The sequence below is a fragment of the Ovis canadensis genome, chromosome 17, assembly GCF_042477335.2.
Source record: "Ovis canadensis isolate MfBH-ARS-UI-01 breed Bighorn chromosome 17, ARS-UI_OviCan_v2, whole genome shotgun sequence".
NCBI classification, from domain to species: Eukaryota; Metazoa; Chordata; class Mammalia; order Artiodactyla; family Bovidae; genus Ovis; species Ovis canadensis.
The window spans coordinates 69,201,482-69,224,593 of record NC_091261.1 but is presented as its reverse complement, the minus strand read 5'-3'; the positions used below and the strand labels follow the sequence as shown (position 1 = coordinate 69,224,593).

At 38.5% G+C, this 23,112-nt stretch overlaps 1 protein-coding gene across 2 annotated transcripts in view; it reads right to left on the bottom strand.

The window, feature by feature from the left end:
- The window catches only part of MED13L (mediator complex subunit 13L), a 283,206-nt gene that overhangs the window by 60,166 nt on the left and 199,928 nt on the right, over positions 1-23,112 (bottom strand). For both annotated transcript variants that reach the window (XM_069557581.1, XM_069557582.1), the window contains exon 5: positions 1,936-2,081. In XM_069557581.1, coding sequence (XP_069413682.1) covers positions 1,936-2,081 — 146 coding nt within the window. The remainder of the gene's footprint in view (positions 1-1,935; positions 2,082-23,112) is intronic.

Below are 23,112 nucleotides of genomic sequence, written 5' to 3'. Positions count from 1 at the left end.
GTTACAACAATTTTAGAGGTCTGCTGATTAAACAACTCTAAAATAAAATTTATTTTACATAAAGTAAAGGACTTAAAAAGTCCTTCTCTCTTTCACTGTTTGATCTTGATGTCATTTTCACTGAGCTAGACACAAAAATGCAGTTAACATAACACTGTATAACTCAGTTCTTATTCTCACAGTGAGTATTTCTACATTTCAAATAACACTTTTCTAGGGATAAAAGTCACTTTTCCTTGATCCTGACTTATAAAAACAAATCTCAGCATAAGCATTCACTGGGAGGTCCTTTTTGAGAGACAGTTTTTTTTCTTAACTGCTGGATGATATATCACATCAATCAAGACAGAGATGGTTAAAGACATCACATATTTCGTGTTGCCTTCTGCTATTCTGTATGGATACAAATGGAGAAATACTGATCTAAGCAACACAGCTAATCAAGGGCAATTTTCCTGTTTTAGCACTTCTAAGAAATCCCCACATCAATGTGATTAATTATGTTCACTATAATTGTCTATATACCAACACCTGCCCTAAGAATGTACCTTCTCTACACCAATCATGGGAAATAAGCAGGATAATGCCCCACAAAGTCTTCCATAATTCAAGATATTAGTAACAAACCAATAATATGTAAAGTAAGTAGTCTACAAGGACCAAGTATGGCCAATATTATCTTTCCCAACTTAGGTTAGTCATCTTTTCTCATGACTAGTAATTCCTTTTGTTACTTTAAGTAAATGCTTTGGGCTCCACGAAATCTAAAGTCAGGTAATCCTCAGCACTTTCAGAGTCAAGGAAATATAGTGTTTAAATAATCCTGACAGTCCACAAAATGAGCATATTTTACAACTCAAGTGTACAGTTTGAGAACTGGGCTGTTTTGAATAATATAGCAGTTCATACACAAAACATCCAAAAAACTACAGAATAATAAAGTACACAGTTTAAAATGTGTTGCTAGATGGAGGAAAATGCAGGCAATAATCAGGACAAAATTACATGAGGTTCAGTGTTCTTTCTTACCTTAAAAAAAAAAAAAAAGGCGTAACAATCTTTAGGGCAAGAAAAAGCTGCTTTCATCAAATTAACTTGCAATCATTTGTATAAGACCAAAAACCAATATAAATAATATGGAGGCTAAACACTCATTTGACTATTATATCAATAAAATACTTTAGTCAATTTTAATAAAAATATTTTTTAAATTACATTTTGTGATATACTCAGGCTATTTCAACCAGGCATCTCTAGAATTGATAAGATTAAGCAAACAAAAAATGTTTCTATATGGTTCAATTTAATATTATAACATTTAAAAAGAGTTATTCATAGAAAATTATGAATTCCAAAGACAAAACAAAGCTTTAGAATATATAGTTAGAAAAAAGAAACATGGTGTTATTTTGCTGATATCTAGGTAATTAGTCGAGCATTCATGAAAATATGAAGGTAAGTTAAATTATAACCAAATATCTACAACCAATGCAGTCCAAAATTAAAAGAAAATAAGGTATTAATAAACAAAGTACAGACTATGCAACTCCAGGAATTTGATTTTGGTTAAAATTTCAAAGAGTACAAAGCTTAATAGTAACTCTCTGTTAGTCATTACAGTCCTAAAACCATAGGACAAAGAAAACAAGGAAAATCTTTAACTTATTAGATTTTTGATCTTCAGGAAATCCTCCACACTTTATTCTTTGACACACTTAAGACCATGTTGTAGCTGAGAGAAGCTTTCAGTAAAAAAATGAGCAAGCTATCATCACTTACTTGTGATCTTCCCTTTCTTCTTCAGAAACTAACCCTTCCTGCTTAGCTCAACATGTCCATTTCAGATACTACCTCATTCCATGAGACTTCACTGGGCAAGGTGGCTGTCCACCAGGTAGGCAGTGGTGGAGAGGAGAGACATCACTGTCTACTTACCTTGAAATGGTGCAGGTGAAGACTGAGCCATGTGGATATGCTCCTCATTGATCAAATAAATTGGCTGGTGTTGGGCAATCTCCACACTTGTGCATACATTACTTTCCCCATGAAGAAAGAATGTGAACGCACAGGACAAATGCTCACTAGAAGAAGACAAAATGAGAAACTCAGCTCTGCATTTCGGTGGGAAATAAATAGGTACTAGAGACAGGAACACAGATGGGACACAGCTTTACTTTATCGAGCATCCACCACAGCCTGCCCTGGATGATATTAACACGCACAAACTTTCCATTGGCTGTGGACAAATAACAACAACGGTAATTAAAGATGCCAGATAAAAGAAAGTTAGGTCTCACCGCAAAACTGGAAACGACTGTGCAGAACGCTTTCTGCTTCCTTTGCACAGTCTCCAACTATAAGCGCCTAAGGACAGGAAAAGAGTAACGTTTTTCTACCTTCTTGTGTATTACTATCTGAACTGGCTTTTAAATGACTAGGAACAATGACAAAGTAGTTTTGCTTGTGTTTGGTATGACATAACAGTAAGATCAAATTTATAATCTTATACCATTACAATAAGGTTATTAAACTTATTGACCTAAAGGCAGCAATTAAGAACACTGCTATATGTTAATTTCCAATACAACTGCTAAGATAATATGTTTCTAAATGGACTGGTAATTGATTATATTTAATTTTCACAATTTACCTCTGATCACAAAATTTTATTAAAGCATTTCACTTCTCCATTTTCCACACAATTTGCTAAACACTGAAAAAATGATATGTCTTGGAGAAACATAATTTCAAAATTACTATAGTGGCACATTCTTTCAAAGTTGTTAACTTTGGCCTTAAGTCACCCATAACATCTCCATTTCTCAGGACAGCTTATAGGAACATTTGCCCGATGAACCAAAATCATTATATTCTAGGCAACCACCATTTGAAAACTCATCTTCCAAGATTTCCTTCTTTTCAAAAGTGCTCTAAAATATTATAAAGTATATTTTGAGTACCACTCAAAAAATTAAAATTTAAGTATAAAATTATAATGATTTTGGAAAACTGAAATAAAAATGACAATATTTTCACTCTATTCCTACAGGGAAGCATATATTAATATAGTCTTCCTTTACAAGTATGTTGCAATGATCTGAGAAAATTTTGTGTTTTACTGGAATGCGCAGCTTCCTGAATAGGACAGACATACCTAAACTTGATATTTGGGTATTTAGCGCAACAGAGTAATCATAAGATAATAAATTTAAACATCTCCTTAGCACCTTATGTCTAAGTTTGAAGTTCACAAAGAGGAAACAATGCATGTAATTTAAATATATACAAGTATACAGGAGTGTCAACAACATGCTGGCCTCCGTTTATGGAAATGACACTGAACACACAGAATCCCCCAAGCACAACATGATGCCAGGCATGTAAGATACCAACATACGCATCAACTGACTCTGGACTGGTCATTTTCGTTTGTAAAATCCAGTAGAGAAGGAGGATCTGACATACCCCTCTCGTGCTTATTAACCCATGCAGTCATCTGAATATTTATAAGGCCACTGGTGAGAGTTACCGGTTCTGAGTACAGCCCAGAGCGCACTTGCTCTTCCACTGAATCCCAACTGTGCATGAACATAAACACAAGCTACCTTTGTCTATCAATTAGGAAGTCAGAATGGTACAAGAAGTCTGAACAGTGACAATGAATAAAATATGGTTCATGTCCTCAAGGAGTGTATAAACTAAGGCTGACATAAATGCTTATCAGTACAATAAAGTCAAGTACAGAAACAGAAAATCAAAATGCCATGGGAAGGCTAAAGTGTACTGATTTTTTCAATTTTGAAGTCCAAATGCTTCAAAGAAGAAGAAATCAGATGAATGTTTGATTTCAGTATAGAGAGAAAAGAAAAAGTAAGAGATGAAATATAAGGCAAGGAATAGATGTAGTTAGCAACAGGATATAGCTTAGAAATTCTAAAAGGAGGAAAGACAGGACATGATGGGAAAGGAGTCTGAAAAAAGAAGTCAGAGGTCACCCTTGAGACAACCAAAAGTCTTACCATGTGAAAAATAGCAGGGAGCCAATTTAAGGTTTGGTTTTTAAAAGTTGGCTCAATCTAAAGAATCGAGATTAAAAACCTCAAAATAGAATTCAATCTGAATTTGCTATGTTCCAAAAGAGGCTCAGAGGTTAAAGCGTCTGCCTGCAATGCGGGAGACCTGGGTTCGATCCCTGGGTCAGGAAGATCCCCTGGAGAAGGAAATGGTAACCCACTCCAGTGTTCTTGCCTGAAGAATCCCATGGACAGAGGAGCCTGGTGGGCTACAGTCCACGGGGTCGCAAAGAGTCGGACATGACTGAGCGACTTCAATTCACTTCACTTCATAAAAGACACAGAGAAACACAAATGAAAACAGTAGGAAGTGAATCAATGACCTATTTCCTATATTGATAACTTTTAAAAACAAAACATTTTTTTTTTCTAAAGAGACAAAACTACACAAGAAAAACAGCAAGTTATGGGAGAAACAGAACAGAAGCCACCAGTAACTACATAATGTTTGGTAAGTTACTTCACTGTTCTGATCACAGCTTCCTCATATGTCAAGTCAGATGCTGACACAAACTGCTGCCCCTTCACCCCGAGAAATTCCCATTCAGAAGGTCTAGAATGAGCCCCAAGAATCTGCATCTCCATCCAATTCTCAGTGCTGCTGCTGCTACTCCTAGCTCAAGGTTCATGCTTCGAGAATCACTGAACTTTATGGCACATAAATTCTTCTCAGCTGTAAAATTCTTTTTTTCCCCTAAGATTACAAGAAACAAGAGGGCAAGGGGGACGATACTGATGACCTAAGGAGACTTTTGCCACTTCTAAGACCACACAGATAGAACTTACAGCATTGCCCATAACAGTTAACAACTATAAACACATAAAACGCCCGATTGTAAAGGGCTGGTTAACTAAGCTATGATACATCCTTACAAGATAATACTGTGTAACCACTTAAAAGAAAATACTGATACATAAAAACCTACCACATAAACCCATAAAAGATGAGGAAAAAAATAAGGTACAAAATTGTTGTGAATCATATACACCCATCTGTATAAATCTGTACAAAAATGCGAGAGTGGGGAGAAAAATATATGCACACACAATCTGCTTACCCTGGCATAAAACTTCTCTGGAAGGATTCACTTTAAAAACCTAATAATTTTGGCTGCCTTTGGGGAATGCAGTGGTATGACTAGGGGATAAAGAAAGGATTCTCAATAGTCTTTTCTACTTTTTGAATGTGGGGCCAGGGGTCACACAGAAGGTAATGGAGGCAGGATCTGAAGGAAGCCCCTGCCTCCCGTCCTGTGCAGTGCCTGCTGGCCCAACTAGAGGAACCCACAGCCTTTCATCTCACAACATTTGACTCTTAGTTACAGCCTGCTGAGATCATCTTTGATTCTGAGTCTGTTATCTAACATGCTGGATATTTAATCAGCAAGCATCAATATCTTTATCCATGTCAGTGTTAAAAATGGTGAATGAGACTATACTGAGGAAAGAATCCTGAGTCACTTTATCAGGTAATTTTCCAGTTACAAATTCTCGCAAGTGCTGCTACTCATGTACAGTTTCTTGTCTACAAAGGACAATCTGAAAGATGACTATGTCAAATGTCTTTATAAAATGCAGACACATAACTACCGTATTACCCTGATCTAGAAACCTGCCTAAAACTCAAATTTAGGTTGTCTGATATAAAAGTTAACTCTCATTTTACAGATGAGAAGATAAGGATAAAAAGTATGGCCTGCAAATGCCACTCTTTTTTTTTTTTTGCAAATGCCACTCTTAAAAGCACAGGTGGAATTAGACTTGAAATTCAGGGATCCTTCCTCTCCTTTGCACCATGTACCTGTTTGCTGCTGCACACACCTCACTTCCCCAGAACGCTAGAGAACTACAGCTTTCCTTTCCTCTGTGAAGGGACTCCCATACTCTCTGCCACTCAGGAGTAGTCTTGATTTCCACAGCCTTACCTGCTCTTCACTAGACACACTACTCCTTTAAAGACAAGGGCTCCCTTGTCTTTCTCCCTCTATTGACTAAGGTCAAATAATCAACATGTAAATAAAATGATTAGTATAACAGTAGTACTGCTACTGATATCACTAAATAACCTATCTATAAATAACTCTGGTGTTATGAAGAAGAAAACTGTAAGGTGAATTTGGAAATACAGGTGTAATGTGTTCACTATCAAAAAGATAAAGATCATCTGAATGGCTGAAAAATACTAAATCCATCTGCATAATACTTACACCAGACATGCAAAATTAAACCACATACATGGACATCACCAGATAGTCAACACCGAAATCAGACTGATAATAGTCTTTGCAGCCAAAGATGGAAAAGCTCTATATAGTCAGCAAAAACAAGATTGGGAGCTGACTGTAGCTCAGATAATGAACTCCTCATTGCCAAATTCAGACTTAAATTGAAGAAAGTGGGGAAAACCACTAGACCATTCAGGTATGATGTGAATCAAATCCCTTATGATTATACAGTGGAAGTGAGAAATAGATTTAAGGGACTAGATCTGATAGACAGAGTGCCTGATGAACTATGGACAGAGGTTTGTGACATTGTATAGGAGACAGGGATGAACACCATCACCAAGAAAAAGAAATGCAAAAAAGCAAAATGGCTGTCTCAGGAGGCCTTACAAATAGCTGTGAAAAGAAGAGAAGCGAAAAGCAAAGGAGAAAAGGAAAGATATACCCATTTGAATGCAGAGTTCCAAAGAATAACAAGGAGAGATAAGAAAGCCTTCCTCAGCAATCAATGCAAAGAATACAGGAAAATAATAGAATGGGAAAGACTAGAGGTCTCTTCAAGAAAATCAGAGATACCAAGGGAACATTTCATGCAAAGATGGGCTCAATAAAGGACAGAAATAGTATGGACCTATAACAGAAGCAGAAGATAGTAAGGAGAGGTGGTAAGAATACACAGAAGAACTGTACAAAAAAGATCTTCACGACCCAGATAATCATGATGGTGTGATCACTCACCTAGAGCCAGACATCCTGAAGTCAAGTGGGACTTAGGATGCATCACTAAAAACAAAGCTAGTGGAAGTGGTAGAATTCCAGTTGAGCTCTTTCAAATCCTAAATGATGGTGCTGTTAAAGTGCTGCACTCAATATGCCAACAAATTTGGAAAACTCAGCAGTGGCCACAGGACTAGAAAAGGTCAGTTTTCATTCCAATCCCAAAGAAAGGCAATGTCAAAGAATGCTCAAACTACCGCACAATTGCACTCATCTCACATGCTAGCAAAGGAATGCTCAAAATTCTCCAAGCCAGGCTTCAGCAATACGTGAACCGTGAACTTCCAGACATTCAAGCTGGTTTTAGTAAAGGCAGAGGAACCAGAGATCAAATTGCCAACATCCACTGGATCACTGAAAAAGCAAAATGAGTTCCAGAAAAACATCTATTTCTGCTTTACTGACCATGTCAAAGGCTTTGACTGTGTGCATCTGAATAAAGTGGAAAATTCTGAAAGAGATGGGAATACTGGACCACCTGACCTGCTTCTTGAGAAATCTGTATGCAGGTCAGGAAGCAACAGTTAGAACTGGACATGGATCAACAGACTGGTTCCAAATAGGAAAAGGAGTCCGTCAAGGCTGTATACTGTCACCCTGCTTATTTAACTTCTATGCAGAGTACATCATGAGAAACGCTGGACTGGAAGAAGCACAAGCTGGAATCAAGATTGTCAGGAGAAATATCAATAGCCTCAGATATGCAGATGATACCACCCTTATGGCAGAAAGTGAAGAAGAACTAAAGAGCCCATTGATGAAAGTGAAAGAGGAGAGTGAAAAAGTTGGCTTAAAGCTCAACATTCAGAAAACTAAGATCATGGCATCCGGTCCCCTCACTTCATGGGAAATAGATGGGGAAACAGTGGAAACAGTGGCTGCAGTGGAATCACTGCAGATGGTGACTGCAGCCATGAAATTAAAAGACGCTTATTCCTCGGAAGGAAAGTTATGAGCAACCTAGACAGCATACTGAAAAGCAGAGACATTACTTTGCCAACAAAGGTCCGTCTAGTCAAGGCTATGGTTTTTCCAGTGGTCATGTAAGAATGCGAAAGTTGGACTGTGAAGAAAGCTGAGTGCTGAAGAATTGATGCTTTTGAACTGTGGTGTTGGAGAAGACTCTTGAGAGTCCCTTGGACTGCAAGGAGATCAACCAGTCCATCCTAAAGGAGATCAGTTCTGGGTGTTCACCAGAAGGACTGATGTTTAAGCTGAAACTCCAATACTTTAGCCACCTGATGCAAAGAGCTGACTCATTTGAAAAGACCCTGATGCTGGGAAAGATTGAGGGCAGGAGGAGCAGGGGACAACAGAGGATGAGATGTTGGATGGCATCACTGATTCAATGGATGAGTCTGGGTAAACTCCAGGAGTTGGTGATAGACAGGGAGGCCTGGTGTGCTGTGGTTCATGGGGTCGCAAAGAGTCGGACAGGACTAAGTGACTGAACTGATCAAAAAAAGTAGCAAATGATATTGCAGGTGAATACAAATAAAAATAAAGCTGGTAGAGAAATACTAGTAAACAGAACATTTTTAAAACTTAGGTTCATCTTTATAGAATGATGAACAGAGAAATTCACTAAGAAATTTAAACAATCTTGAGTGTGCATGTACACAGCCATATGGTATACAATATTTCTCAGAAATAGATAAAGAAAAACATGGCAGAATTACAAGAAGAAACTGACAAATCTTTAATTGGTAAGTATTTCTGCTGGGGTCCTGCCCTGGTGGATCCAGGGAATTCGAAGGGCAGACGGCATAGGCGAGGAAAACTTATTTATTTAGAAATATAAGAGAAATTAAGAAGAAACAGTATAGTAGGAAAACTTAGTGGAGAAAAGAGGCTGAATAACTTGGTGTACGGGGAAAGCTAATAAAACCTCAAGACAAGAGTTTTGCACCATCTACGTTGGGCCACTGGCGCCCATTTGAATATCGGAGGGTACCCCGCCTTGGGCTCCCTCTCTCATGGATGTTAGAATCCAGGGCAAGTAAATAGATGTGGTGAGCCTCCCCACTCCAGATGGGAATTCAGCCTGAAAAAGAAAGGGAGGAAGAGGGAGAAAGAGAGAGAGAGACACGGGGGAAACCAGATTTCCAAGAAACTAGTTCGAGAGACTAGTCCGAGAAACTGGTCCTTCCTTTATTGTTCAGAAGGCTTTTTATACTTTTTGATTGTACATAGAGATCAATGGGTAACACAAAATTATGCAGCGTCAGCAGCCCTGACTCTTATCGAGACCAGGCTTTCTCTCTGCATACTTAGTCGTATACACAAGTCTTGGGTGACTTACATCATCTTCCAGCCAGAAGGCTAACATTTTACGGCCCTTTTCTGATAAGGGTTTGTCAACCAGAAGACTTATTTGCCTTAAAAACGTTGTTCTTCCGCAAGTCTGGTGCCACTCTCAGAAAGCACTAAATAAAGTTACATTCTTACATAGCAAGGATACAACAATTTATAATAAGTAAAAGGAGTACAGTGATTTATAACAAAGAGAAAAGTAATTAACTCAAAAGTCTAGTGTTGCTAACATCAAAACTACTATATTCCTATTTCTGCATCCCAATTACATTGATTAATATCCTGCCAGGTGCCTAAAAGATAAAGAATATGGAGGCCTGGCAGCAGTCATTGAGTCAACAGTGAAAACCCGTCACCAATATAATTTTTAGCTCTTTAGAAAAGGCTCTGTATCTTTAAGATGCTTTAAGCTTTGTGCCTCTCCCGGTTGGGGGGCTGTAAGCAAGTCACAAATTGTAAAAGTCTGGGGGAACCTTTCAGGCAAGTTAGAGAGCCATCAGAGGGGTTTGAGCTGAAATATTCCTTTCATATGCAGGAGACTGAAGCCCTGAATTTACATTTTTCCAGAGAATGTCAGAAAAGTGGAAAGCACAGTACAGTAAAGCAGGCAGACTCTGGTTTTGGGGGGTAGATGTTCAGGAAAACCCAGGGGGAACCCCTGAAGCCGGATCACGCCTTTGTGTTTTGTCGGGCTTCCTTCCTCAAGACCTTTGTCACAGGCGGGATTCCCCACACAGGCTCCCGGCATATTTCAACATACTTTTTTCAGTATTTAATAAGCAAATTATTTAGAATATAATAAAAAAGACTATAAAAATATATAAAGAAGTATATATGTTGGCTTTTAAGAAATAAATAATCTGTTCTTTTCCAGGACACATAGAAGATGTACAAAAAAGGACTGGGAACTAGGGCACAAGACAAACCCAAATTTTCAAAGAACTGATATCACACAGACTATACATTCTTTAATCATAGTGCAATTTAGTTAGAAATCAACAGTTTTTGCTTTTTTTTTCCCTAAGGTTAAAACAAAATCCCTTTGTTTGGAAACCTGAATATGCACTCCCTAAATAAATCATGGGTTTACAGAGGAAATCACAATGGAAATCACAAAATGTTTAAAACTGAATGACAACAAAAGTAATACATGTCAAAATCAGAGAGATACAGTGCTTAGAGAGTAATTTATATCCTTACATGCCTAAAAGAGGGTCTTAACATAAATGAGATAAGCCTTCAAATCAAGAAGTTGAAAGGGGCAACAAAAAAAACAAGTCAACTCAATGAAACTAGAAGGCTGAAAATAATGACAAAAACACAAAAACTTGAGGTGGGGGAGAAAAGAGGTAACAGAAATGATTAACAAAATCAAACTTGTTCTGTGAGCACATTAAAAGAAGACAAACCACTAAGCCAACTGATCTGAGGAAGGGAAGTGGACAGATACCTACACAGCAAGACAGGAGGGGTGCCACCACACAGTCCTGAAAACCAGGAGGAGGAAGGACCCGAGGCACTGACCACTTGGCAGCAAGGCTAGCCGCTTACTGCAAAGGCTCTGCTGCTTCCTACACCTCTGCTGTTGGGCATGCTTTTCTTTTGTCTAGAATAAACTTCTCCCATCCTTCATCACCTAATGCCTTCTCATCTTTTCCAAGAAATCATCTTTAAAAGTCCCAGAACTGGCAAAATGCACCCAAACTACTCCGTATATATCTCGGCCAAAGCCTCTCAATGCTCCTAAGTTTTACGTCTAGTTCATCTGATTAACTTTTGTGAGGACAAAAGTCAAGTTTTATCTATCATTTTGTATTCCCACACTTAACAAGGTGGAGTGGGAAGATGCTGCATTAATCACTTGAGTTTGTGATACTTTGTACCTTTCCTCTAAAATATTCTGGCATTTTATTTTGAAAGTCTGACATAACCATGGAATTCTGAGTCATGAGACAGAACAAGAGGGAAAGGGGGAAAGGGGGAAAAAAAAAGAAACCCTGTAATTTTCCAGTCAAGAATACATTAGGGGAAACCTACCCTGGTCTTGAGAATCTCTGACAATCTCTCTCTGGTCTTCTAAAGGGAACCTGCTTGGGGGCATCACTGACAGCTGTGGAGTATAATATGGTATGGCTCTCACTGGGACCCAAGATAGTGTGTATTTTGCACATCTCACCTACATTTCTATAACTCCACACGATTTCCTACTCTGTCACTCTCCTTAAATCCCATCTTTCAAAGTCCAATATCACTTCTACCTTTTCCCATATAAGTTCTTTTATATGGCCTTATACAAAAGGCCTTCTCATGTAAGCTCTTTTCACAGAGACCTCTTTATTCTCTGCCACTAAGAGTATTTACCTCTTGTTTGTACCCATAGTATCAAAAGAACTCATTTAATTAACAAGTATTTACTAAGCACATCTATCTATCTTGTATCAAACACTATGCTGGACTTAGCCATGCAGAATTAAGACCAGAATCAGCCCTTGGGTATTCTATGTTTTTTGAAATTCTGGTAGGATGCCCTCAGTTAAAATTGGGTACTTGAATGTGAGAGTTCTCAAGAAAGGGCCCATATCATTACATGATGCTTCAGGCAAGAATTCTGGAGTGAGATGCCATTCCCTCCTCCAAGGGATCTTCTAGACGCAGGGATCAAGCCCATGTCTCCTGCATTACAGGCAGATTCTTCACTGCTGGACCACTGGGGAAGCCCATCCAATGGTTCCATCATCCAATTTATTTCTTTCACAACACTTTGTCATAATTTGCAATTGGTTATTTTGATGGTCTCCCTCATCATAAAATAAGCTCCCCCAAAGGAGGAATCATGTCTGTCCCACTGCCCTCTGAATCCTCAGCACCTAGACATATAACACTTAGTAGTCACCACACGGCTAAGTGCAGTTTTAGGCATAACCAAAGAGTAAATTACTTTTCTTTTAGCAAGTTCCATCACTAGGAGAACAAGAAAAACTGATGTGCACAATGAATACTTTTTAAGTGGGAAGATTAATTATTATTAATAGAAGGGGAATGTAATTCCCAGTGATAGGAAAAAAAAAACAACTTTAAAAACTGTTAAAAAAATAAAAATAAAAACTGTTTACTTGGCAAATATAAGGGGTTGGTGTAGGCTGCACCTGTGTTGTTGAGAAAAGACTTGCAAAAATACAAAAAAGGAAGAACTATTTTCCAGATCATTTTACTCTTAGAATATTCTAAATCTTAAGAACAATTTTTTTTCACTTCTTACACTGAGTTTTCAGAATGCAAGTATTACATGTGCTTTCAAAATGCATTATGAATATTAATAAACTCCTGTTCTTTTCAGGGTGTAAAAGTGTTTTGATAACAGATTCACAATGCAGAATGCATTTAGATAATTTCACCTAAATGCTTTTTGTGTTATGAACTTATTATCTTAAAATTTTCCAAGTTGTCATTAACCAAATCTCTTGCAAGAGGTAATTTGCCTCACTCTATAGATCCTCATTTGGGAATATTTTGCTAATGTTACCTTTATCATTTTCTTTTCTTAAAAATATACCATTTACTTTGTTAGCCTTCATAAAGACTATGGTGAATCCTTTGCTCATTGGCATACTGACCTTTCTCTTACTGAACAGTTCTTAACTTTCATCTCCTTTTTACAAGATGGTGACATTATAACAGTGAAATAAGAGTTAATCAAATTATTTTATAAAATCCTGAGATCCTTTCACCATTTCATGTATCTTCTCTTTAAATTAGAAGTTAAACCCGATTACAAAGGCAATGAAAATGTCCTGAAAAGTTAATGGCACATAATTTAAAAAACAAAAAACACGAGCACTTGCATTATAACTGTTAAATTATCAAGTACAACTTTATGAATAATTGCCCTGCTAAAAAATAGTTAACCAATTAAACTGTTTGAATACAAAATTGCCTCAATGAACAATTTTTCTTCACAAAGGTATATACATATGTAATACACAGGTATATATGTATGTAATACATATACATGTGCATAAATTTATAAATATACACACATGCACATGTACATGAGAAATTAAATCAGTGAGCTCTATGACCATTCCCTTCTACCCTGCCAAACCTCAAAGCCAAGTTGGTCCTTGGCAGTAAATTCAGCCCGGGAGTGGTACAGTAATTCTTCCCCATCACAAGGTGCTGCTCCTGGTCTTGCAGTGGTAACAGAGCAGCAGCACCTCTTGTACTGATGCAAAAACAGTGGCCCAGTGGCCTAAAATACTGAATGTTCCTCCCTGGGTACCTCACTAGGAGCAAATGACAGTGTGGAGGCTCTGACTCAGTGTGTCTTTGATCCAAAGGCAGGAAGAGTGTGACAGGTTCTCATCCTGATGGTACAAACTATATAAGGTAATTTTCAAGTTGCCAAAATTGACATAAGAGTTACTCTAGTCAGTGAACTGTGCTTGAAGAAGCTGGTATACACAATATTTGAGGAGACTTACGAAAGTTGTCTTATTTAAAATCTCTCTTGAGGTTACTAAACTAAGCCAGATTATCTAGTCTCAATCGCTGGACAACCCTTGGAAAATTCAATGGGAGTGTGGCTGGCAGAGAATACAGATGAAAGTGACATTTATATTAGGGAACTCATGACTACTACAGCACTTTTACTAATGGCAATCCACTCCAGTACTATTGCCTGGAAAATCCCATGGACAGAGGAGCCTGGCAGGCTACAATCCATGGGGTTGCAAAGAGTCAGACACGACTGAGCGACTTCACTTCACTTAAGACATGCTTGGATTCTTTTCTCTTTTATTAAGTATAAAACAAAACCTTTAATCCATTTTTTGCTACTTTAAAAGATAGTAACAAAGTGGGGGAAGGGGAGAAGGGTAGAGTAATGGAAGGATACAGGGAATCACAGACATTTTCTACCATTTTTCTCATTACGTATTGACACCAATTGGGCATTATATATTGCTAAGAAAAAGGCTGAACTGACACTAAAATAGCTAAGACTTTATATATATGTTTGAGATGACAAACCAGCCTTTCTCTGTTGCTCCTTACTGCTAAACTGAAATGCTATTTCTTCCCAAAGTACAAAATACATGAGAATGGTACATCTTAAAATCAGTGACTGTTTGCTTATATTTTACACAAACGTCCAACCACTATGACAGATTCTGCTGCTGCAGGAGGAGCCTGAGTGGCAGACATGGTGGAGCTCTTGCCAGCTTGAAAGAAACATAGGGACAGACCTCTGACATCTGTCTAGATTCCCACAAGCAGCTCACAGTGGGAGAAATGACCTGCTAGAAAGCATAAAGCAGATGGGAATTCCACTACGGTGCCATTCATCAGGTGAACAATACCAAGTAGGACTTTACCTATGTGATCAAACAAACAAACAAACAAAGAAAAAAACAAAAACAAAAGAGACAGACAGAGAGAGGATAAAAATAGAAAGAAAATTATAAATGAATAAGTATTAGGTAAACAGGGCTTCCCAGGTGGCTCAGTGGTAATGAATCTGCCTGTCAAGCAGGAGACTAGGGTCAGGTCCCTGGAGAAGGAAATGACCAGCCTCTCCAGTATTCTTGCCTGGGAAATTCAATGGACAGAGGAGCCTGGTGGGCTACAGTCCCTGGGGTCACAAAAAGTCTGACATGACTTAGCAACTCAACAGCAAGAGCAGCAGCCAGGTATACAGCCTTTCTGCTGTCATAGAGTGTTATTTTTCCATACTCCATTACTACACTTTCCATCACTTATGAGTATCAACCCTCACTATTTTTTCCTGCCTCATTATATTGATCGTATGATCAATACCTTAAATACTTGATCATCTATTGATCATACCTTAAATACTTCCAGAACAAGATGAAGCAGGTAAAAGAGACAAGGATCCATGTTGAGATTTTGTTTCTCTCTCATACCCCAATTCTATTTAAGAAACTGATGGTGCTACAGAGTTAAGTTATGGTATGTATGTAAGAGGAGCTAATACATAAAGAAACAGTATGATGAAATTAGTTTATGTCTTTACTTGCAGTGACAGTTTTAGTCACATTTTAAAGACATTCTCTACAATAAACAAAGCAAGAGAAACATCTAACTTCTTATATCACTCTAATTCACATCTAGCAGCTGACACTCAATGTGGCTTGGCAAATTCTTTAAAGGCTTTCCAACATTTGGCATTAGCCAACCAGAGAGCAGAGTCTTTTAGAATCAGCACTGCTGCAAAATGTCTCACTCACCAGTACTCAAAGGAGGTCACAGATTTCCCAGCTAAAGGAAAATAAAATTGGAGCTGACACTTACTTGGTAGAATGCTGTTATCAGCAAGAATTTATCCTCCATACTCTTCCCATGCCACAGGCCTACACCGGAAGCTACGTTTTCCTTCTCTTTAATCAAAACACAGCGCAGCCTTTAATCACCAGCACTGCTTGCCATCCCAACTCCCCTATCCCAAACACAAGAAAAATAAATCTGCTGGCTAGAACCAACAAAAATAAACATAAGATGCTTCTACATTTTTCTCACAATCTACTTAAGACTATGAAGTCAAAGAGAGCTACAAGTTTTGTAATATGTTTAACAAATTCCAAACAGAATTAACTTTGATTCTTGACAGTTAAAACAATTTCTCCTAAAATTTAGCAGTGATGATATACAAAGAAAAGTAGATATTGGAACTAACACACTAGTTGCTGTAAATAAGGATGCCATTAGTATCTCACTTAAGAGTAACAGAAAATAGAAGATCCTTCAGGTGATGGATGGAGCATCTAAAAAGTTAGCGTATACTCGAGACACCCAGTAGTATTCATTCTTCAAACTAGTCTACTATATACAGTAGCTACATAAGCAGTTATTTAATGACAGTGATATACAATCTGTATCTGGTCATCATCAAAAATCTGAATGCTTAAAATTATGGATGTTTCTTCCTTTCTTTTTTTTAAGAGCACCAATTTGCAAAAGGTTTAGAGGAAACAAAAATTCTGATAGAGAATCTTCTTTCATTATCAAGAATCATTTGCTCAGACAACTTTTGGTTTATTTGTTAATTCTACAAATACACAAGCATTGCCCCAAAATGCCAGGTGTACCACAGTGAAGAAGGCCTATAAATAAAAATAAAAATAAAAAAAAAGAAGGCCTATAGTCCTGACTCCCACAGAGCTGAAATTCCAGAAGCTAGGGCAATCAGACAGTTTAAAAGTCTTTTTAAAAGATAATTTTGAGACAAAAAGCCACAACGAAAACGAAATAAGATGGCTGTGTTTGAAGGGGAGAAGCGACGACGTGTTTGATGGGAGGCAGCAGTGGGTAAGGGAGGGGTCTTCTTTGAGGCAAGGCAAATGAGCAGTCAGCCCTGGTGAGACCTCAGAGAGAGAAGTTTAGGCAGATGGTCATACAAAAGTACAGGAACAAGCTTACTGAATTTGGGGAACAGAATGGCCTGCTGTGTGCTAAGTCACTTTAGTCAGGTCCGACACTCTTTGTGACCCTACGGACTGTAGCCCACCAGGCTCCTCTGTCTATGGAATCCTCCAGGCAAGAATACTGGAGTGGGTTGCTATGCTCTCCTCCAGGGGGTCTTCCCAACTCAGGGATCAAACCTGCATTTCTTACATCTCCTGCATTGGCAGGGTTCTTTACCACCACCTTGGAGATAAGTACAAAATGAGATCAAATAGGTGAGTAGGGGCTGGATCATGTAAACCTTTCAATACTGAGAAGGGGCATGGATTTTATTCTAAATACACTGATAAACCTACAGGATTTTAAGCAAAGGAATTACCATGGTCTCATTTATATTTTGAAAAGATCACTTTTAGTTACTTTCTTGATAATTTGTTATGAAGGAGATAACTGCAGAACAGGAAGACCAGCTGGAAGGCTGGTTTAGAGAAGGCATGGCTGAGAGTAGGTTGGCAGCAGTGAAGACTTAGGGGGGACATGGATTCAAAATCTACTTCCAAAATGTGACCAACAGTACATGTAGACAGGCACACTATGAAGGAAGTGGATGCACGAGTAGGAAAGAGGTAAGATCGAGAGAGCTCACGTGAAAGACGTTCGCTTAACGATACAGTTAAAGCCAAGGGGATGAGTGAAAGCACGCAGGTCTGAGTTTGAAAGAGCCCAGATACAGAAAAAGTAACGCAACTCAACTTCTGTTCTGACATTCTCAGGTTCTTCCATGGGGGGATGGGGGGAGTAGGGGAAAGGCTACTGTGTTTTTAGTAAGACAGTATGTGCAGCATGTTTTAATGATCTTTCTCCAAACAACAGGTAAAGAGAAAATAGAAAGTTTTGATGAAAGAAGCTCCCCCATACTCTGCCTGCACATACTCACTCCAATTTAGGATTTAATGGATTTAACTGAATCAAACTAATCCATTCAAATTTTCTCCTTTCAAAACCACCTTTAAGAAAAGATTTATTACTAAGTTTAGTAATAAAATTAACTGAAAACAACAAAGTTATAAAATACTATTTGATTATGCTAATAAAAGTGAGGGAGAAATGTGTTAGATATCACTTTTCTATAGATCAGGCTGGTCACCCACTCAAAACACAAAACTCCATCACATCTAGCACTCGCTCACTGAATGACTTTGACACAGTACTATTTACTGACTTTAAACATACATCAGGACTGGAAACTACCTAAACTCCAATCAAGAACAGAAGGGATAAATTAACTGGGGCATAGTCACACAATGGAGTACTCTACAGCAATCAGAATAAGTGATCTACAACTGCACATACAACCTGAATAATTAAAACAATTGTGGACCAAGAGCAGACAGAAACAAAAAGCTATCTATGTAGGATTCTATTTATATGAAATGTGAAGACACATTAAACTGCTGGAACAAGTGCTTATGCTTGGGAGGGGAGAGGCAGTGACTGGAAAGGAGAATGAGGGAGGTTTTCGGGCTGCTAGTAACATCTATTTCTTGTGCAGGAGCAGGGGTGGGTGTGTGTGTCTGTCTGTCCGTCTGTGTGTCTGTGTATGTGTCTGTGTGTGTGTGCTAGTAACATCTATTTCTTGTGCAGGAGAAGGGGTGTGTGTGTGTCTGTGTGTGTACACGTGCGCTCAGTCATGTCTGACTCTTTGCAACCCCATGGACTATATGGACTCAATTTGGAAAAACTCACTAAGCTTTATACACTTGCGATATATGTACTTTTTGTACTGTATATTATAAACATCAATAAAAAGTTATAAACATGAAATATGAAAGATATATAGCAAAATGTTAACATTCTGGACCTCACTAGGTTAAATGAGTTGTAAAAGCATGAGTATTTATCTTATTGACTATGATAAACAGAATAATGATTTCCCAAATATGCCTGTGTGCTAATCTCCCGTACCTGTGACTATACAGCCAGGGGGAATTAAGGGTACAGGTGATTAAGGTTACTAATCAAATAACCTTAAAATAGGGAGATTATCTGGGATTATCCAGTGGGTCCAATGTAATTACAAGAGTCTTTAATTTATTGCTCAAAGAGGCAGAAGAGTCAAGGTCAGAAAGACCCAACAAGCCACCACTGGCTTTGACAACAGAAGGGACTCACAAACCAAGGAATGTGGGCAGCCTCTGAAGCTGGAAAATGCAAAGAAACAGATTTGCCCCGAAGGTGTCCAAGAAGGAATTCAACCCTGCCAACATCATGGTTTTAGTCTAGTGAGACCCGTTTCAGACTTCTGATTTACAGAACTGAAAAGATAATAAATCTGTAAATAGAATGTTCAGTTTAATTTTGGATGCCACATTTTAAAAGGATATTAAGTAAACTGGAGCACACTCGAAAAGAAAATAACCAAAAGCACTTAAAACCACCCAACATGACAATAATTGAAGGAAATGGAGATATTTAACAAAGAGATAAGACAACCTAGGGAAGAGATACCAACAATGAAACACAAGCCACAGTCAAGCATAAAATGTTATGAAACCTATTTTGTTTAATATGGTATTTTACAATTATTGCTGCAACAGTATGTGCTGTCCTCAACTGTGGCAAATATCAATTTCACACACTGGTCAAAATTTCATGGTATACCAGAGAACTCAGGTACAGTGGTCAAGCACCATTGATAAAGACACTACAGAAAAATAGATTTCAATTCAATATAAAGACTTTCTAACTGGGTTTTTTTAAATAAAAAATGGCTTACAAGAAGGGTAATACATTTGCTTCCCTGGTGGCTCAGATGGTAAAAAATCTGCCTTCAATGCAGGAGACCTGGGTTTGATCCCCGGGTTGGGAAGATCCCCTGGAGAAGGGAAAGGCTACCCACTCCAGTATTCTGGCCTGGAGAATTCCATGGACTATTCCACGGGGTTGCAAAGAGTCGGACACGACTGAGCGACTTTCACCATTATGTCTGCTATACCTAATGGTGTGGTGGAGGAGATTCAAGCATACTGAAAAGGGGAAGGAACAGGATGATCTTCAGTGGTGCCTTCAATCCTCAGATTCTGATAATCCTACAATTTGATTCTCAGGTAAGTTGTGCCTATTTTAAAATATCCCATATGGGATGATTACTCAGAAGCAGAATACTGAAAGGCAAAGCACATCAAATTATAAGAGAAAGATCTATTGAGACAGGGTAAAGAGAAGTATCTTGAAGACACCATTCCTGAAGCTTGAAATGTATACTGCTAGTGAAGTCACAAATACAAACTTTAAAAAAAAATTTTTTTAACTCAAGTATAGTTGATTTACAATGTTGTGTTAGTTTTACGTGTACAGCAAAGTGGTCCAGCTACATGTTTCTTTTTCAAATTCTTTTCCATTATAGGCTATTACAAGATCCTGAACATAGTACAGTTCCCTGTGCTAAACAGTAGGTCCTCGTTGTTTATGTATTTTATATATAGTGGTATGTACATGTTAACCCCAAGCCCCTATGGATTCTCAATCCAGTCAGCCAAACCAAACTGTTCTGCTCTCCTTTTGTTACCAGGATTACTTTTTGAAAGCAGAGCTTACATGAATACCTATTTATAAAAGGAACATTATAACAGAGGTGAATAAACACAGATTTATTCTCCCTGGAGAGGAGATATGAGGCTGATGCGATAACCTTCAAGAACAGCATCCTGTCAGACTGGAGTATCAGCTTGTGAGTCAGAATGAGAAAAATCAGTATCATTTGAATAGAAAGTTATACAAAAAAAAGAAAACTTTCACTGGCGATAGTGCCATTACACTGCTTACCCTCAAAAGCTGACATCTCAGTTCAATTCTCCCAAGGATAAAGGGTTGTCTTTACCCTGTTGCGGGTGTGTTAGTCGCTTGGTCGTGTCCAACTCTCTCGGTAGCGTCCAACTCTTTGCAACCCCATAGACTGTAGCTCTGGAGAAGGCAATGGCACCCACTCCAGTACTCTTGCCTGGAAAATCCCATGGGCGGAGGAGCCTGGTAGGCTGCAGTCCATGGGGTCGCTAAGAGTTGGATACGACTGAGCAACTTGACTTTCACTTTTCACTTTCATGCATTGGACAAGCAAATGGCAACCCACTTCAGTGCTCTTGACTGGAGAATCCCTGGGACAGGGGAGCCTGGTGGGCTGCAGTCTATGGGATCGCACAGAGTCGGACACGACTGAAGCGATTTAGCAGCAGCAGCAGCAGACTGTAGCTCGCCTGGCTCCTCTGTCCATGGAATTCTCTAGGCAAGAATACTGGAGTGGGTTGCCATTTCCTTCTCCAGGGGATCTTTTCGACCCAGGGATCAAACCCTGGTCTCCTAAATTGCAGGCAGATTCTTTACCATCTGAGCTACCAGGGAAGCCCATTTACCCTGTTAGCCAAAGTCCATCTTGAACAATGTACTCACAGAATGTAAACTTTTAAATTTCTTATTCAGTAACATCTCCTATGCCTGGGGTTATCACTGGTAAGAGTTCTTAGAAATAGTCTTTCCCTGGAGATACTTTCAGCGACCCCGGAAGAATTATCACCTTAAAACTCAATGGATGGTTCCATCCCTCTCCCCTTTTAATCATTATACGCTGAATCCCCTCTGCATCAATTAAGCACACAATAGAGTGCAGTACATAAAACCACAATAAGCAATACAGAAAAAAGGATTAAAGCCATGAAAAATGTATTAATTTATTCTATGCAATGCACTTGTAATTCTCCCACTTTCAGTCAAGATCACAGTACAGTTTAATAGTCTGGTTCAGGGACCAATTAATCCTTTTATATTTAAATCAATCACTGACTCCTCTCCGAATAATTTAGCTTCTACATGCTGCCTCCCATTTGATGTCTTTGGGGAAAGAGCACAGTTAACACTATGTGGCACATTAATCATGTTTGGTAATAGAAAAAGAAATGCATTACCAGAGAAATCTCTTACGGAAAGTAGAACATGCTCTAAAACATGTTAGCATAATCAGTGTAAGTGTCGTCATTTTCTTAATTAAAGCAGGCAAGTTAAACCTGGAGCCAAGAACGCACCCTTCATCTGCCTTTTCAAGGTATGTGTAATGCACGTATCTGTTTATTTTGATTATGTATAAAATATATATCCGGGCACAAAACCACCTATACAGCCCCTCCCCCAACTGCTATCAGACTGCTCTCTTCCCTTCCCACCAAAATCGGAATGGCTTGATGATGCTCGAACAATGGGAAAGGGGAGAAGTAAAAGAAAAGCATGTATCTTACTCAAACTTGTTTGTGTTTGGCACCATGCCACAAAGCTCTGTCCTCTTCCCTGAATAACTCTGAAGCCTAATTAACAGGGTTAATCCAATGCCATAGTCATGTGTTGCCTAAGTTCCTTACCACTGTATGTAAAGAAGCTGTCCGTATTTAAGAATATTTTCTCTAAACAAATGTGTCAAGAAAGCATTAAGAGTCCATGTGACTTAGAATTCTACTTACTCTGACCAACAGCAAGTGAAGGAAGTGCGCTTTTTCTTTCTGTGCCTGGATCTTCCTTGCCACAGGAATAACTTTGTATTCTGGTGGCCACACCATGCATTGCAAATGCAGGGTTAGTTTCAGAAGTTCCAAAGCAAATGCAAGTACTTTTCAAATGGTCCATAAGTGAGTGTTTTCAAAAAATTTTAACCGATTAACTTTGGATATAGATCCAGAAGTAAAAAAAAGTGGAGTCTGTATCTTGGCATAATCTAAATGCAGTGCTGACTCAGGAGCTCTGCCAGTTCAAACAGTTCCAAAGAGGAAAGCACACAGTCAATGTTAGCTCTGTGTTCACTCCCCACCAACACAGAGATATCAAATGGCAAAAGTGTAAGATCAGGTCTATAATACTAGGAGGAGGAATAATTTTAAAAGAGGCCATGATATACGTGGTAATCAACTTGAAGAGCACACCCTGTCTACAGAAAGAAATTCAAAAGCCTGACTACATTAACTGTCACACTGAGACTTACTTCGCTGGCTATGTGAACTGTGACAATCTCTGAGACTCTGACAACTATGACCTACAAATAATCATCAGGTGGAAAAAGAATGATTGTCATTACTCTCTAATCCTTAGAATAGTCACATCAAAGAAACATTTATTAATAGAACACGTCTTTTGTCTGGTTTTCATCTAGGAATGGAACAGAGCACTACTAATCAAGATTAAACAAGTGAATCAAAGCTCATCACCAAAAACCATCATCTTGGCCCTAGAATATGAAGTCACACCAGCCAACAAGCTACCATCAGCAG